We start from the raw sequence: 17810 nt of genomic DNA on the forward strand, positions 1-17810 counted from the left end.
GCAGGAGGTTCAGAGAAGTTGAAAGATGTTCCACTGCTGGCTTTGAAGATGGAAGAAGAGGACCCAAGCAAAGGGATGCAGGCAGCCTCTGGAAGCTGTAAAAGGACCTACTAGACACTAGACAAGGCCCTACAGAGGGAACACAAACTGAAACCAGCCAACAATTTGATTTTTACCCGGTGAGACCCATCTTGGACTTCTGACCTCCAGAACTGTGAGATAATAAGTTTGTGTTGTCTTAAGCCACTAAGTTTGTAGTAATTTTAGTGCAGCAATAGGAAACTAATTCAGAAGCCCATTAGACAGCTACCCTATCCCATATAATAATCCATTACTATATATTCTTAAATTCTAGGGAAAAGTCTCTTGATATCCTATTTTTCTTCCTCTAATCAGAACAAGAGAACTATGGTATTCATGTTTTTTCACTTTTGGACTCATAATTTCAGTCCCTTTAATTCCTGGAGAGCAGGGAATGTCACATTTATATTAATATCTCTATCCCCAGTATCTGGCACAGTAAATATTTGTTAAATGGCTGCTAAAGAGCCACAGTCCTCCTTTGTCCAAGTTTCTGGTATGATTACCTTTCCCACATTCTTATGCTCCCTTATATTTCACTTACTTTTATGTTACTGGCCCTAAGATACAGATCCTTGACATTCCCAGATTTAATACTCACTAGCTTTAATATTTATAAGTGACTCCAAAGCCATGTTGTGACCTAACATTTCATGGAAACTGCTGTGTGGACATAAGGCATTTGACTGATAAGCAAACCTCACTGACTGCCCAGCACCCCATCTCACCCTGACCTTGTTCTCAGTTCCTGTTTATATGGGGAGTTATTCTCATCACTATAGAATTTAGATTCCAAGGAAATCTTCTAAGACTCCCCCTATTTGTCCCAGTGTTCATAATTCTGTCTAACCTCCCTTTGGAACCCATGGTCATTCTTATCTATGTCTTTAATTATAGTAAGAGCTATTGGGCAGGCACAGTGGCTCATACCTGTAATCACAGCACTTTGGGAGGCCTAGGTAGGCAGGCCACTTGAGCTCAGGAGTTCAAGACAAGCCTAGGCAACATGACAAAACCCTGTATCTACAAATAATACAAAACTTGGCTAGGTGTGGTGGCATGTGCCTATAGTCCCAACTATTGCGGAGGCTGAGGTGGGAGGATTGCTTATGTCCGGAAGGTTGAGGCTGCAGTAAGCCATGAGCATGGGCAACCCTGTCTCAACATTAAATATACTAATAAAATGATAATTAAATTAAAAGAGCTGTTGGAGGAGAAACTCTTCTTTCTCCATCCATGAGGAAGGCTGTCTATGAAGATAGAGGCTTCTCCCACAGATCTGAGTGGAATGCTTTAGGCATTAAATGTTAGTAAATCTGGGCCACATGGACTTTGACTTTGAGTGAATGTTGTACGGGTTAATTGTAGCCAGCAGGCCACATTGGCCTATTACTGGGTTTGTGTGTCTTTCTGACTCCAGAGTAAAGTATTAGCAAGGCCCACTTGCCAAAAGATTTTAGCTATGTGCTTCATCCCAGCTTTTATGAGTAATAAGCCTTTTTTTTTTCTTTTTTTACATTAGTCCCCATCTTTCTGACTCCTGCCATCTATTTTTCAATGGATTTAGGTAGGGAAGAAAAGGAATGCTATTTATCAATCTCCCTAGAATCTTAATAAAAACAATGATTTGTTGAGTATTTACCCTGTGCCATGCACTATGTTAGTGCTTTATAACACATTATCAATGTGTGTCTTTAATTACACTAAGAGCTTTTAAATCATCACCAACACAGCAAAACCAGTGAAATAACAGAAGAGCACACAAGTGCCATGGTGACTGAGAGCTTCAGAGGAAGGAATTGAAGAGAAAGAAAGAGGAAGGAGAACAGCAGTAGCAGGACAGGCCCAGGAGCAAGGACAGTGGCTTATAAATCCTTAATGAAAAACAGAGTTCATAAGTCTCTAATAAAAGAATGCCAGATAGCCCTGCCAGTCCATTCCCCAATCTTTATACAAATAATCCCAGACATGGGAAATACTCCTGAATTTAAATTCTTCTTGACATGCAGGTCACCAAAAAAGCCTCACTAGCGGGAGTAGGAAAGAGGAAATTCTGTCTTTCCACAATGGAGGCCCCTGCCTCTGTATTCTCTGGCAGAGACCAGGCCTGGGGTGAGCTGGTGTAGTGAAGATCACAGTTAGGCAAGGCTTTTAATTGTGAATAGAGTTGACCCTGAATTCCAGCTACGAGTCTAGGGATGAGGCATCAGCCACAATTCAGGGAGTCCCAGTGCCTGAAATAGAAACAAATCTGCTCTTTCCTTCTAGGTTCTTACGCCAGATAAAATGAGATCCTTTCTTTCTATTCATATATTTTGTGTCTATCTCCCCTGCTAGAGTGTAAACTCCATGAGAGTAGGAAGGTTATATCCCCACCCCAACATAATGCCTGGCACAGAGTACACACCAGATGAGTGTGTACTGAATGAATGAAATCATGGAGTTTCTCATTTGTCTCCACACAGGTAACTTCACATCTCTGGCCTCAACTACCCAATCTTTAAGGAGATAACTACCTCTCTAAGTCAGAGGGAAGGCATGAAAGACACAAGGAATTATTTAAAGCATATTTAAGAAGAATTTGCAAGGCTGACAATAGGCACAGTCCTTCCAATCCACTTAAGGCTTCATAATTCTCCACGAGCTTCCCTCCATTTCCTCACATGATCTTCACAATAATCCATAAGGCAAAGAAGGCAAAGGTTATGTCTCCAATTGATAGCTGGAGAAACGGGGCCACTCCAGATCACACGATGACTACAGGGCAGAGAAGGACTAAAGACTGGGCACCATGGTTCATGCCTATAATTCCAGCATTTTGGGAGGCCAAAGTGGGAAGATTATTTGAGCCCAGGAGTTAAAGACCAGTCTGGACAACATGGTGATGAGACTCAGTCTCTACAAGAAATAAAAAAATTAGCCAGGCATGGCATAGCCAGGCATACCTGTAGTTCCAGCTACTCGGGAGGCTGAGGTAGGAGGATCACCTGAAGCTGGGAGGCAGAGGTTGCAGCAAGCTGAGATCACACCACTGCACTCAAGCCTGGGAAACAGTTAGACCCTGTCTCAAAACAAAATAAAACAAAACAAAACAAAACAAAAACAGAAAACAAATGAACAAAGAAACACTAGACCCCAGAACCCAGAGTCCCAGGTGAGCTCAGTCCTCCCACAGACCTCTGGATTGTTCTCTTGATCAGCACCAGACAGTCTCTGCAATAGGCCCCACATGGAGGTAGTGGAAGCCCCCTCCTGCTCTTCTATTCCCACAGGTCTCCGGGGGTTGCTTGGCAACCAGCACCCAGCAGTAAGTGGCCTCTAGTTGGATCTGCTGCTGTGGGGTTACCAAGTCTCTTCTCACACCTGCGCATGCTCTTGCTCCCTAATAATGAGGCTTCTCTCCTATCCTCACCTCCCCAGTAAGACTTTCTTCTCTGATCCATAATAATTAACTTCTTAGGAAACAAAGGGAGCTCTCAGGGACCTTTGTGGTGAGGGACTCCAGGGAATAAGGCACTACCAAGACCCTCATCCCCCAGAGACGATGGAAATTCCTATTGTGGGTGGCCCTGCTCAGCAATGCTCATGACCTCCTCTTCTGTCTGAAATCCCCTGAGAGAGATCCAATGGGCTGGAGGAATTTAACTGAACACTTCATACTGTGCTATTGAGTCACTAAATGCTGTTCCAAAACTCCTGGAACCACAGATGGAAAACCTTAGAAAGCAACCCAGTGACCCTTTGCATGTGCACTTGAAGATAGAGAAACAAGGAACCCAATATTTATTGCATTCCTCAGATACAATATTATGTTATCACATTTAGGCCCCCTCACCACCAGCAAACCTAGAGGCTTTTATAGTTGAAGACATTATCTATTCATAAAAATGAAGTGATTTACCAAAGCACAACCAAAAAAAAAAACCACAAAACTTTTATGTACAGAAGTGATATACATAAACTCATATATACATTCCCCCCTTTCCCTTTACAATGAAAGCAGTCTCCCCCTATCCTTGGGGGATAAGTTCCAAGATCCTCAGTGGATGCCTGAAACCTCAGATCATACCTAATCATATAGAGTATACACTATGCTTTTTCAATTTGATAACCACAGTGTCTACTGAGTAGCTAGTGGGCAGGTAGCAAATACAGCATGGATATGCTGGATGAAGTAATCATTCATGTCCTGGGCATGACAGAGCAAGACAGTGCAAGATTTCATCATACTAGTCAGAATAGTGTGCAATTTAGGCCAGGCACGGTGGCTCACGCCTATAATCTCAGCACTTTGTGAGGCCGAGGTGGACAGATCACTTGATGTCACAAGCCTGGCCAACATGATGAAACCCCGTCTCTACTAAAAATGCAAAAATTAGCCAGGCATGATGGTGTGCGCCTGTAATCCCAGCTGCTCTGGAGGCTGAGGCAGGAGAATTGCTTGATCCTGGGAGGCAGAGATTGCAGTGAGCTGAGATCGTGCCACTGCACTTCAGCCTGGGCAACAAAGTGAGACTCCATTTCAAAAAAAAAAAAAGAACACTGTGCAATTTAAAATTTATTTCTAGAATTTTCTGTTTAGTATGTTCAGATTTAGAGGACCCCAGGTAACTGAAATCTTGGAAAGTGAAACCAAGGATGAGAAGAAACAGTAATTAATTATCAAATTCTGTAAATTCCAGTTATAAATCTCTCCCTTCATTTCCATCCCTTATGTCATTTTGTCACTCTTGGCATTATGGACTGAAGGTCTGTGTCCTCCCAAAATTTGTATGTTGAAGCCCTAACCCTCAGTGTATATGGAGATGAGGCCTCAAAGGAAGTAATTAAAGTTAAATGATGTCATTAGAGTGAGTCCCTGATCCAACAGAATTTGTGTCATTATAAGAAGAGGCACTAAAGAGTTTGCACTATCTCTCCCCTATGCCCATGCACCAAGGAAAGGCCACAAAAACAGAGTGGGAAGGCAGCCCAAGAGGAGAGCCCATATCAGACATCAACTCTGCTGGCACATTGATCTTAGACTTATAGTCTCCAGACTGTGAGAAAATTAATTTCAATATATTTTATTATGGCAGCCAGAGCAAAATAATACACTTAGTTCAGCCCCATATAATTTATCCAAGACCTTGCCTGCTGGCCGGCTTGCTTCCTTTCTTTGTTTATAGCTGATCACTACTTTATTAATTTTTAGATAGCTTTATAAGATATAATCGATTAAAAAATACACTTATTTAATATATATAATTTGATGACTTTGGATCCAAAACCCTGGTTTCCTTGCCTCATTTCCATCTACCCTTCAAACTGAAGCCAGGAATTTTTCTAAAATGCAAATCTAACTTGTTTAAACCCTTCTATGGCTCCCCAGTGCCTATGGTGGTGGTCTCCAGCTTAAATCCCTTTAACTAAGAAAAATTTACGTACAGCATGCACATTATATGTGTAATCTTTTGATTATATATCTATATGTCTACTTCTATACACAAAAGATATTAAAATATATAAAATTAAAATAACAACATTTAAATGTTTAAAATCTAAAGTATTCATAAACAGTCCAGAAAACTTTATTTTTACTATATAAAAGCACATACACACACATAAAAACCATTTGCTAATTTATTCTTCAGCAAAAGCAATGAGATTGACCGTGTTAGATCTAATTAGATTATCAATGATTTTACTTAGAAACATGGCTGACAATGAACTTGTGTTGGGGGTTGGAAAAACATCAGTTCAGCCATTTTGTTTATGCTCACTTGGGTTCACCATAATCTTCTAGTAAAGAACTGCAATCAGAGGTTTCTTTACAGAACTCTTTAAAAGCCACATATCCATTATGAGGTTTCATTTAGTTAAAACTAGATCATGTAATCAATAAATCCACTTAACCAGGCACAGGAAAACCACAAAAGCTCACAACTGGCTGAAAATAAAAGAGTGAGTCAGGCCAGGCGTGGTGTCTCATGCCTGTGATTCCAGCATTTTGGGAGGCCGAGGTGGGTGGATCATAAGGTCAGGAGTTCAAGACCAGCCTGGCCAATATGGTGAAACCCTGTCTCTACTAAAAATACAAAAATTAGCTGGGCGTGGTGGCACACACCTGTAGTCCCAGCTGCTCAGGAGGCTAAGGCAGGAGAATTGCTTGAACTTGGGAGGCGGAGGTTGCAGTTCATTGCACTCCAGCCTGGGTGACAGAGCAAGACTCTGTCTCAACGAAAAAAAAAAAAAAGGACCAAGTCAGTCCACTGTCAACCCCTTAGAAGGGCAGAATGCCTCCTCCTATTTCAAGATTTTTTTAGTGTAGGCTATCTGACCATCTGATATGGGGATCAAACAAAGACACTTCTGTCAATCCACATAGTAAATATCAGTAAAATATATTTTATGTTCAAAGATTAAAAGTAAGCTCTAATAATTTCTTCAGAGGGATCCCAGAGGGCCGAATAGGAACAGCTCTGGAGTGCAGTCCCCAGCCAGAACAATGCAGAGGGTGAGTGATCACTGCATTTCCAAATGAGTTATTACTGCCCACAGACAAGGAGATTCCCGGGCTGAAAAGTGCCACAAATTTCCAGCATGGCTGTTTCAGCCGGTTCAGCAGGTCTCCACACAAAAACTCACACAAATCTGGGCAGCTGTTTCAACTGGCACCTTGAAGGCCTGGGAGACAGAGCCACCCACTCAACTGAGAAAAAGGGGGCTGAAACAGGGAGCCAGGTGATCTGGCTCAGCGGGTCCCACCCCAACAAAGACTAGCAATCTGGACTGAGAGTTTCACAGCAAGTGCAGCTGGACCTAGGATGGTTCGGCTCTGTGGGGCAAAGGGCGTCCGCCATTACCTAGGCAGTCTGCCATTACCAAGGCAATCTGCCATTACTGAGGCATTCCACCTTTACAGAGGCAGTCCACCATTACTGAGGCAGACTGCCATTACCGAGGCAGTTCTAACTATACCTCTATAAACAAAACCTCAAGGAAGTTCACATAACAGCTAGGCAGAGCCCATGGCAGCTCAGTGATGCCTCTGCTGGCAGACTGTGACTAGGCTACCTCCTTGCTGGGCAGGGCATCTCTGAAAAAAGGCAGCAGCACATCAGGAACTTATAAATAAAGCCCTACCTTCCCAGGACAGAGCACCTGGGAAAAAGAGGCAGTTATGAGTTCTGCTACAGCAGACTTAAACGTACCTGCCCAGCAGCTCTGAAAGGAACAACGGAGCTCACAGCTCAGCACTTGAGCTCCTATAAAGGACAGACTGTCTCCTCAAGCAGCTCCCTGACCCCCATATATCCAAAGAGACACCTCATAAAGGAGAGCTCAGGCTGACATCTGGTGGGTATCCTTCCGGGACAAAGATAACAGAAGAAACTGGCAACAACCCTTACTGTTCTGCAGCTGCCACAGGTGACCTCCAGGCAAGCAGGGTCTGGAGTGGACCTCCAGCAGTCCTACAGCAGAGGGACCTGACTGTTAGAAGGAAAACTAAAAAACAGAAAGAAATAACTTCATCATCAACAAAAAGGACATCCACTCAGAGACCCCATCTGAAAGTCACCAACTACAAAGACCACGGGTAGACAAATCCACAAAGACGGGAAGAAACCAGCGCAAAAAAGGATGAAAACACCCAAAACCAGAACGCCTCTCCTCCTCCAAGGGATCACAACTCCTCACTGGCAAGGGAACAAAGCTGGATGGAGAATGAGTCTGATGAATTGACAGAAACAGGCTTCAGAATGTGGGTACTAACAAACTTCTCTGAGCTAAAAGAACATGTTCTAACCGAATGCAAATAAACTAAGAACCTTGAAAAAAGGTTTGACGAAATGCTAACAAGAATAAACAGCTTAGAGAAGAATACAAATGACCTGATGGAGCTGAAAAATGCAACACGAGAACTTCATGAATGATGGAGCTGAAAAACAACACGAGAACTTCAAGAAGCATACACAAGTTTCAATAGCCAAATTGACCAGGTAGAAGAAAGGATATCAGAGATTGAAAATCAACTCAATGAAATCAAATGAGAAGGCAAGATTAGAGAAAAAAAAAAAAAAAAAAAAGAAAAGAAATGAACAAAGCCCACAAGAAATATGGGATTGTGTGAAAAGATAATCTATGTTTGATAGATGTACCTCAATGAACAGAGAGAATGAATCCAAGGTGGAAAACATTCTTCAGGATATTATCCAGGAGAACTTCCCTAACGTAACAAGGCAGGCCAATATTAAAGTCCAGGAAATACAGAGAACACCACAAAGATATTCCTCAAGAAGAGCAACCACAAGGCACATAATCGTTAGATTCACTAGGGTTGAAATGAAGGAAAAAATGCTAAGGGCAGCTAGAGAGAAAGGTCTGGTTATTCACAAAGGGAAGCCTATCAGACTCATGGCAAATCTCTTGGCAGAAACCCTACAAGCCAGAAGAGAGTGGGGGCTAATATTCAACATCCTTAAAGAAAAGAACTTTCAACCTAGAATTTCATATCAAGTCAAACTAAGCTTCATAAGCAAAGGAGAAATAAAGTCCTTTATGAACAAGCAATTGCTCAGAGATTTCGTCACCACTACGCCTGCCTTACAAGAGCTCCTGAAAGAAGCACTAAAAAGGAAAACCAGTACCAGCCACTCCAAAAACGTACCAAATGGTAAACAGCATCGACACAATGAAGAAACTGCATCAACTAATGGGCAAAACAACCAGCTAGCATCAAAATGGCAGGATCAAATTCACACATAACAATATTAACCTTAAATGTAAATGGGCTAAATGTCCCAATCAAAAGACACAGACTGGCAAACTGGATAACAAGTCAAAACCCATTGATGTGCTGTATCCAGGAAACCCATCTCACATGCAAGGACACACAAGGGCTCAAAATAAAGGGATGAAGGAAGATTTACCAAGCAAATGGAGAGCAGAAAAAAGCAGGAGTTGCAATCTAGTCTCTGATAAAATAGACTTTAAACCAACAAAGATTAAAGAAGGGCTTACATAATGGTAAAAGGATCAATGCAACAAGAAGAGCTAATGATCCTAAATATATACGCACCCAATACAGGAGCACCCAGATTCATAAAGCAAGTTCTTAACGACCTACAAAGAGACTTAGACCCCCACCCAATAATAACAGGAGACTTTAACACTCCACTGTCAATATTAGACAGATCAACGAGACAGAAAATTAACAAGGGTACCCAGGACTTGAACTCAGATCTGGACCAAGCGGACCTAATAAACATCTACATAACTCTCCACCCCAAATCCACAGAATATACATTCTTCTCAGCACCACATCACACCTTCTCTAACATTGACCACATAATTGGAAGTAATAATCTCTCCTCAGCAAATGCCAAAGAACAGAAATCATAACAAACAGTCTCTCAGACCACAGTGCAATCAAATTAGAACTCAGGATTAAGAAACCAACTCAGAACCACACAACATCCTGGAAACTAAACAACTGGCTCTTGAATGTTGACTGGATAAACAGTGAAATAAAGGCAAAAATAAAAATGTTCTTCGAAACCAATGAGAACGAAGACACAATATACCAACATCTCTGGGACACATTTAAAGCAGAGTCTAGAAGAAAATTTATAGCAATAAATGTCCAAATGAGAAGCAAGGAAAGATCTAAAATCAACACCCTATCATCAAAATTGAAAGAGCTAGAGAAAAAAAAAAAAAAAAAAAAAAACTCAAAAGCTAGCAGAAGACAAGAAATAACTAAGATCAGAGCAGAACTGAAGAAGGTAGAGACACACAAAAAAAAAAACCCTTAAAAAAAATCAGTAAATCCAAGAGCTAGTTTTTTGAAAAGATCAACAAAATAGACCACTAGCCAGATTAATAAAAAAGAAAATAGAGAAAAATCAAATAGATGCAATAAAAAATGATAAGGGGGATATCACCATCGATTCCACAGAAATACAAACTACCATCAAAGATTACTATAAACAACTTTATGCACATAAATCGGTAAGCTTGGAAGAAATGGATAAATTCCTGGACACTTGCACCCTCCTAAGCCTAAACCAGGAAGAAGTCAAAACCCTGAATAGACCAATAACAATGGCTGAAGTTGAGGCAGCAATTAATAGCTTACCGACCAAAAAAAGTCTAGGTCTGGATGGGTTCACAGCTGAATGCTACCAGACATATGAAGAGCAGCTGGTACCACTCCTTCTGAAACTATTCCAAACAATCCAAAAAGAGGGAATCAATCCCAAATCATTTTATGAGGCCAACATCATCCTGCAGAGACTCAACAAAAAAAGAAAACTTCAGCCCAATATCCATGATGAACATAGATGCAAAAATGTTCAATAAAATACTGGCAAACTGATTGCAACAGAACATCAAAAAGCTTATCCATCACAATCAAGTAGGCTTCTTCCCGGGGATTCAAGGCTGGTTCAACATACACAAGTCTATAAACGTAATCCACCACATAAACAGAACCAAAGACAAAATCCACATGATTATCTCAATAGATGCAGAGAAGGCCTTCGACAAAATTCAACAGTCTTTATGCTAAAAATTCTCAATAAACTAGGTATCAATGGAACGTATCTCAAAATAATAAAAGTTGTTTACAACAAACCCATAGACAATATTATACTGAATGAGCAAAAACTGGAAGCATTCCCTTTGAAATCTGGCACTAGACAAGGATGCCCTCTCTCACCACTCCTATTCAATATAGTACTGGAAGTTCTAGCCAGAGCAATCAGGCAAGAAAAAGCAACAAAGGGTATTCAGTTAGGAAAGGAGGAACTCAAATTGTCTCTATTTGCAGAGGACATGATTGTATATTTATAAGACCCCATCGTCTCAGCCCAAAATTTCCTGAAACTGATAAGCAACTTCAGCAAAGTCTCAGGATACAAAATCAATGTGCAAAAATCACAAGCATTCCTATACACCAATAACAGACTTAAAGAGAGACAAATCAAGAACAAACTGCCATTCACAATTTCTACAAAGAGAATAAAATACCTAGGAATACAACTAACAAGGAACGTAAGGACCTCTTCAAGAACTACAAACCACTGCTCAAGGAAATAAGAGAAGACACAAACAGATGGAGAAACATTCCATGCTCATGGTTAGGAAGAATCAATATTGTGAAAATGGCCATAATGCCCAAAGTAATGTACAGATTCAACGCTATCCCCATCAAGCTACCAATGACCTTCTTCACAGAACTGGAAAAAAACACCTTAAACTTCATATGGAACCAAAAGACAGCCGCATTAGCCAAGTCAATTCTAAGCAAAAAGAACAAAGTGGGAGGCAACACACTACCAGACTTCAAACTATACTACAAGGCTACAGTAATCAAAGCAGCATGGTACTGGTACCAAAATAGAGATATAGACCAATGGAACAGAACAGAGGCCTCGAAGGCAACACCACACATGTACAACCATCTGATCTTTGACAAACCTGACAGAAACAAGCAATGGGGAAAGGATTCCCTGTTTAATAAATGGTATTGGGAAAACTGGCTAGCCATGCATAGAAAGCAGAAACCGGACCCCTTCCTGACACCTTACAGTAAAATTAACTCCAGATGGATTAAAGACTTAAATGTAAGACCTAACACCATAAAAACCCTAGAAGAAAACCTAGGCAAAGCCATTCAGGACATAGGCACAGGCAAGGACTTCATGACTAAAACACAAAAGCATTGGCAACAAAAGCCAAAATAGACAAATTGGATCTAATTAAAATCCAGACCTTCTGTACAGCAAAAGAAACAATCATTAGAGTGAATCAGCAACCAACAGAATGGGAAAAAATTTTTGCAATCTACTTAGCTGACAAAAGGCTAATATCCGGAATCTACAAAGAACTAAAGCAGATTTACAAGAAAAAAAAAAAAAAATTCAAAAGTGGACGAGGGATGTGAACACACACTTTTCAAAAGAAGACATTTATGAGGCCAACAAACATATGAAAAAATGCTCATCTTCATTGGTCATTAGAGAAATGCAAATCAAAACTACATTGAGATACCATCTCACACCAGTTAGAATGGTGATCATTAAAAAATCTGGAGACAACAGATGCTGGAGAGGATGTGGAGAAATAGGAACACTTTTACACTGTTAATCGGAGTGTAAATTAGTTCAACCACTGTGGAATACAGTGTGGTGATTCCTCAAGGACCTAGAAATAGAAATTCCATTTGACCCAGGAATCCCATTACTGGGTATATATCCAAAGGATTATAAATCATTCTATTATAAAGACACATGCACACGTATGTTCATTGCGGCACTGTTCACAATAGCAAAGACCTGGAACCAACCCAAATGCCCATCTATGATAGACTGGACAAGAAAAATGTGGCACATATACCATGGAATGCTATGCAGCCATAAAAAACAATGAGTTTGTGTCCTTTGTAGGGACATGAATGAATCTGGAAACCATCATTCTCAGCGAACTGACACAAGAACAGAAAATCAAACACCACATATTCTCGCTCATAGGCAGGGGTTGAACAATATGAACACATGGACACAGGGAGGGGACACCACACACTGAGGTCTGTTGGGGGGGAATACGGGAGGGACAGCGGGGGGATAGGGAGGTTGGGGAGGGACAACATGATGAGAGATGCCAGATATAGGTGATGTGGGGAGGCAGCAAACCACATTGCCATGTATGTACCTATGCAACAATCCTGTATGTTCTGCACATGTACCCCAGAACCTAAAGTACAATAATACATGTGTATATATATTTATATATACATATATAAAATAATAATAATAATTTCTTCATCTTCCTAAGGACTCATCAAGCATGAATCATCTGGCTGATGACAAGAACTTTCTGTTTGCCCTGGAAGGTCTCTTTGACCCCCAATCTGCTGCCTACAGCCTCTCTAGCAAATTTCTCTCTTAGCACCCCTGCTCTTTCACAACCTTGATCCGGTTTCACTGAATTGCTCACCATGCCCCAAATATTCTGTGCTCTCACGTGCTCCTGTGCACAAACTGCAAGGATGATGTCAGATAACACGAGTGAAAGCACCTAGGTGCTTTAAGTAAATGCTTGTCGACTTTTACCTCAAGCTAGTTAAGCTAAGTAGTTCTACAATGTTAGCCTGCCACAAAACCAACTGGAAAACTTGTTATACCACAGATTGTTGTCACTTACCCACCACAGTTTCTGATTCAATAGTTCTGAGATGGGCCTGAGAATGTGCATTTCCTTTTTTTTTTTTTTTTTTTTTTTTTTTAGGAGGGTTTTTTTTTTTTTTTTTTTTTTTTAGAGACAGGGTCTCACTATGTTGCCCAGGCTGGAGTGCAGTGGCTGTTCACAGGCGTGATCCCACTACCGATCAGCAAGGGAGTTTTGACCTGCTCCATTTCCAACCTGGATGGGTTCACCTCTCCTTAGGCAACCTGGTGGTCCCCCACTCCCGGGAGGTCACCATATTGATGCCGAACTTAGTGCAAACACCCGATCGGCATAGTGCACTACGGCCCAGAACTCCTGGGCTCAAGCAATCCTCCCACTTCAGCCTCCCCAGTAGTTGGGAATACAAGCACAGGCCACCGTGCCCGGCAAGAATGTGCATTTCTAACAAATTCCAAGGTGATGCTGATGCCATGGTTCTGGAAACCACACTTTGGGAATCAGTGAACTAGACAACCCATGTAGCTTCTAGTTCTAATGATCTCTGATTCCTCAATGCCTTTAATAGAGAGCAAATGAACAAAATGAACTTTTATCTCTATATAAATTAATATTTGACATTAACATGAAGGGAAATATGGACTAAGACCTCAGATGGACAGTGTACAGAAAAGAGCACATACTTTAGAATCAGAAGAGCTTGTTGAAATCCCACTTTATAGCAGTGTTGTTGACCTAAGGCAAGTTAATTAATCTCTGAGTTTCTTATTCTGCAAAATAGGATTGTATTAAAGTAGTACCTACCTCATAGTGTTAATTGTGAGATAATATATGGGAAATAATTTATAAAAAGAAAAGTACTATATACAGACTGCATACTATATACAATAAGATATATACATGATGTATTAATGTACATTTAACACATAGAATAGAACGATAACAAATAATACATGTTCTGGCTGGGCATGGTAGCTCACGCCTGTAATACCAGCACTATGGGAGACCAATACAAGTGGATCGCCTGAGGTCAGAAGTTCAAGACCAGCCTGGCCAACATAGTGAAACCCTGTCTCTACTAAAAATATAAAAATTAGCCAGGCATGGTGGCACATACCTATAATTATAGCTACTCGGGGGGCTGAGGCAGGAGAATCAATTGGACCCGAAAGGCAGAAGTTGCAGTGAGCCAAGATAGTGCCACTGCACTCCAGCTCAGAGTGAGACTCTGTCTTGAAAAAAAATAAAATAATAATAAAAATACATGTTTTGAATACTTTAAATCACAAATTTTCAAGATTTCCAATCCAGGTACTAATTCATTTTTGAAAAAAATATGATTTATATGTTGCTATATCATCTAAAATATGTACATAATTAATTAGTACTATTGGTAGATAGTAATAATAGTAGTAGCTGTGGCAGCCAGCTTCCAAGATGGTCCCCAATATTTCCTCCCAATATTCACATTTTTGTGTAGTTTCCTCCCACACTGAATCAGTGACCAACAGAATGCTTTAAGGCTAAGGCTAACTCATAAGAGACATTGCCACTTCCTCTGGCCTTTTATGTCTCTAACTCTGGGAAAAGCCAGGTGCCATGCAAATAAAGACACTTAAGCAGCTCTGTGAAGACACTCTAAGAGGCCAAATGGAAAAGAAGTAAGGCCTCCTGCCAATAGCCATCACCAGACATGTGAGTGTGCAGCCTTAAGATCCTCTAGCCCCAGGCTGGGCATGGTGGCTCACGCCTGTAATCCCACCACTTTGGGAGGCTGATGTAGGTGGATCACGTGGTCAGGAGTTCAAGACCAGCCTGGCCAATATGGTGAAACTCTGTCTCTACTAAAAATACAAAAATTAGCCAGGCATGGTGGTGAGCACCTGTAGTCCCAGCTACTCAGGAGGCTGAGGCAGAAGAATCGCTTGAACCCTGGAGGCAGAGGTTGCAGTGAGCTAAGACCACACCACTGCACTCCAGCCTGGGGGACAGAGCAAGACTGTAAAAAAAAAAAAAGATCCTCAGCCCCAGTCTATGTTTCAGATGATTGCAACCCAAGCCAACATCTGGCTACACCTCATGAGAGGCCCCAAGCCACTCCCAAATGTTTGATCCATAGAAACTATGAGATAATGAATTATTATTGTTGTTTAACACTACCAACTTATTTATTTTTTATTTGAGATGAAATCTCATTCCATTGTCCAGACTGGAGTGCAGTGGCATGATCATGGCTCATTGCAGCCTTAATCTCCTGGACTCAAGCAATCCTTCCACTTCAGCCTCCCAAGTAACTGGGTCTACAGGTGCACATCACCATGCCCAGCTAATTTGTTTTATTTTTTGTAGAAATGAGGTCTCACATTTGTTATACAAGAATAGATAACCAATACTGTAGCTAACATTTATTGTGCATTTACTATGTTCTAGGAACTAAGCCAAGGATCTAATGACCCAACAGCCTTATGATGTAGATGCTATTACAATCCCCAAAAAAGAAAGGGTGGCCCAGAGAAGTTAAGCAATTCAGTCAAGTTCCATGGCTACTTAGTGGAAGAAGCAGAATTTGAACCCAAGTCTCTAACTCCAAATCCCAGTTTCTTAGTCACTCATATTAGACAAGCCAACATAAAACCTCTCGAAAAATTAAACAGCAGAAGCATCTGAACCCATGAAAGAGAGCAAACTTGTATAAAGCTAGCAGAAGGTGACCCAGGGGCCACACCTGAAAGAGCATTAATGCCTGATGCTATAAGGCCCAGAAGTTCCAAGCTGGCCCTACCTCCCAGCCCTTGTACTGACAGACCAGCCCCCTCTCAGGAAAATCCTCCCCAAGATTCCTGGGACTCACCCAGATCTGTAGTTTCACTCGCTTCTCATGACGGTAGACTGTCTTCACCTTGAAGTCAATGCCTACAGTGCTAACGAAGGCTGGGGTGAATGTGTCATCGGCGTAGCGGAAGAGGAAGGAGGTCTTGCCAACACTGCTGTTGCCAATGATAAGCAGCTTAAACATGTAGTCAAAATTCTGGTCAGAGGCATCTTTGACTCCAGTTTTACCATCCGTCACTGAAGCCATCTGCAAAAGAGACCTAGGGTCACTCAGGAACAGACCTCCAGAGTCATCTTGAGTCACCAACCTTCTAATGGTCACCCCACCATTCACACACTCACTCCTTATCCCAGCATCACTGAGGAAATCCACACTACTCAGAATCCCCCATCACTCACCTGCCCCAAATGTTGTCTCAGCACTGGGGTAGAACCCAGCTCCTCCCATTCATTCTTTCAGCAAATATTTACTGAGCACATTGATCTGGGGCAAGCCCTGTGCTGGGCATGGGGCTTATGAGTCAGACACAGTACATGACCTCTGGGTGGACACAGACTAGAATAAAACGTGGGTAAACACAGAGTAACAAAGCAGTAGATAAGTGATAAGACAGAGGAGTCCTGGTTGAGAAAGTCTATGGGAAGCATCCCACTCAGCCTGGAAGCCTGATGATCAAGGAGAAGCTCCTGGAGGAAGCAGCTCCTGAGCTATTTTGGAGGAAAAAAAAAAAAAAAAAAGGCCAAGAACAGCAAACACATGCACATTCCAGTAAAGACCCAGTATAAGGCTATCACTCTCTTGCTTTAAAAACTTTTATGACTCAGGAGGCTGAGGTAGGAGGATCACTTGAGCCCAGGAGTTCAACGCTGCAGGGAGCCATGATCATGCCACTGAATGCCAGCCTTGGCAGAAGAGCAACATCTCATCTCTAAAAAATTAAATGAATAAAATAAAAAATAGAAACTTTTATGGCTTTCCACAGCTCTAAAGATCAAGTCCAAACTGTTCAACTTGACAAATAACCAACTAACCAAAGAGCCAACGCTCTAAGTTTTATCTTCCCATGCCCCTTTTCTCTTCACCAACCTGTGCTTCCCCTAGATCCAATTAAACACTTTATGCCAAATAAGCCACATTATTTCTTGCCTTTGTTCCTTTATATATGTATTCCTTCTGCCTAGACTTCTCTTTTCCTCCCAACAAACTCCTACTCATCCTCAGAAGCCAAGGTCAAGTGCCAGCTTCCCTGTGCATGGCAGAGGCAGGTATTCCTGCTCCTATGCTTCCAGAACACTGGAACGGCCCTTGTATCATTTCAGCACTGTTGGACTGAGCATCTGGGGCTTAATGGACTTCATTCCTATATGTCTGGCTTCCAGCATGAATCCTAGCATATAGCAAGCACTCAGTAAATGTGTGCTGAATTAATCACAGTCACTTCATCACTCTGAGTTTCAATCTCCTTATCTGGAAAATGTCGAGAACAATTTCTGCCCTGATCTTTTCACAGAGCTATCACAGGATTCAAATGAGATAACAATGGATGAGGCTGGGCACAGTGGCTCACGCCTGTAATCCCAGCACTTTGAGAGGCCGAGGCACATGGATCATAAGATCAGGAGTTCAAGACCAGCCTGGCCAAGATGTTGAAACCCCGTCTCTACTAAAATTACAAAAATTAGCTGGGTGAGGTGGCACACGCCTGTAATCCCAGCTACTCAGGAGG

The 17810-nt window shown here is 41.6% G+C and overlaps 1 protein-coding gene across 1 annotated transcript in view; it reads right to left on the reverse strand.

Moving 5' to 3' along the window:
- Window positions 1-17810, reverse strand: part of RAB3B (RAB3B, member RAS oncogene family) — an 82320-nt gene that overhangs the window by 52366 nt on the left and 12144 nt on the right. The window contains exon 2 of the mRNA XM_037745810.1: window positions 16103-16330. Within this exon, the coding sequence (XP_037601738.1) occupies window positions 16103-16330 (228 nt within the window). The remainder of the gene's footprint in view (window positions 1-16102; window positions 16331-17810) is intronic.

This window comes from Cebus imitator, unplaced genomic scaffold (genome assembly GCF_001604975.1).
Source record: "Cebus imitator isolate Cc_AM_T3 unplaced genomic scaffold, Cebus_imitator-1.0 Scaffold214, whole genome shotgun sequence".
Classification (NCBI taxonomy): domain Eukaryota; kingdom Metazoa; phylum Chordata; class Mammalia; order Primates; family Cebidae; genus Cebus; species Cebus imitator.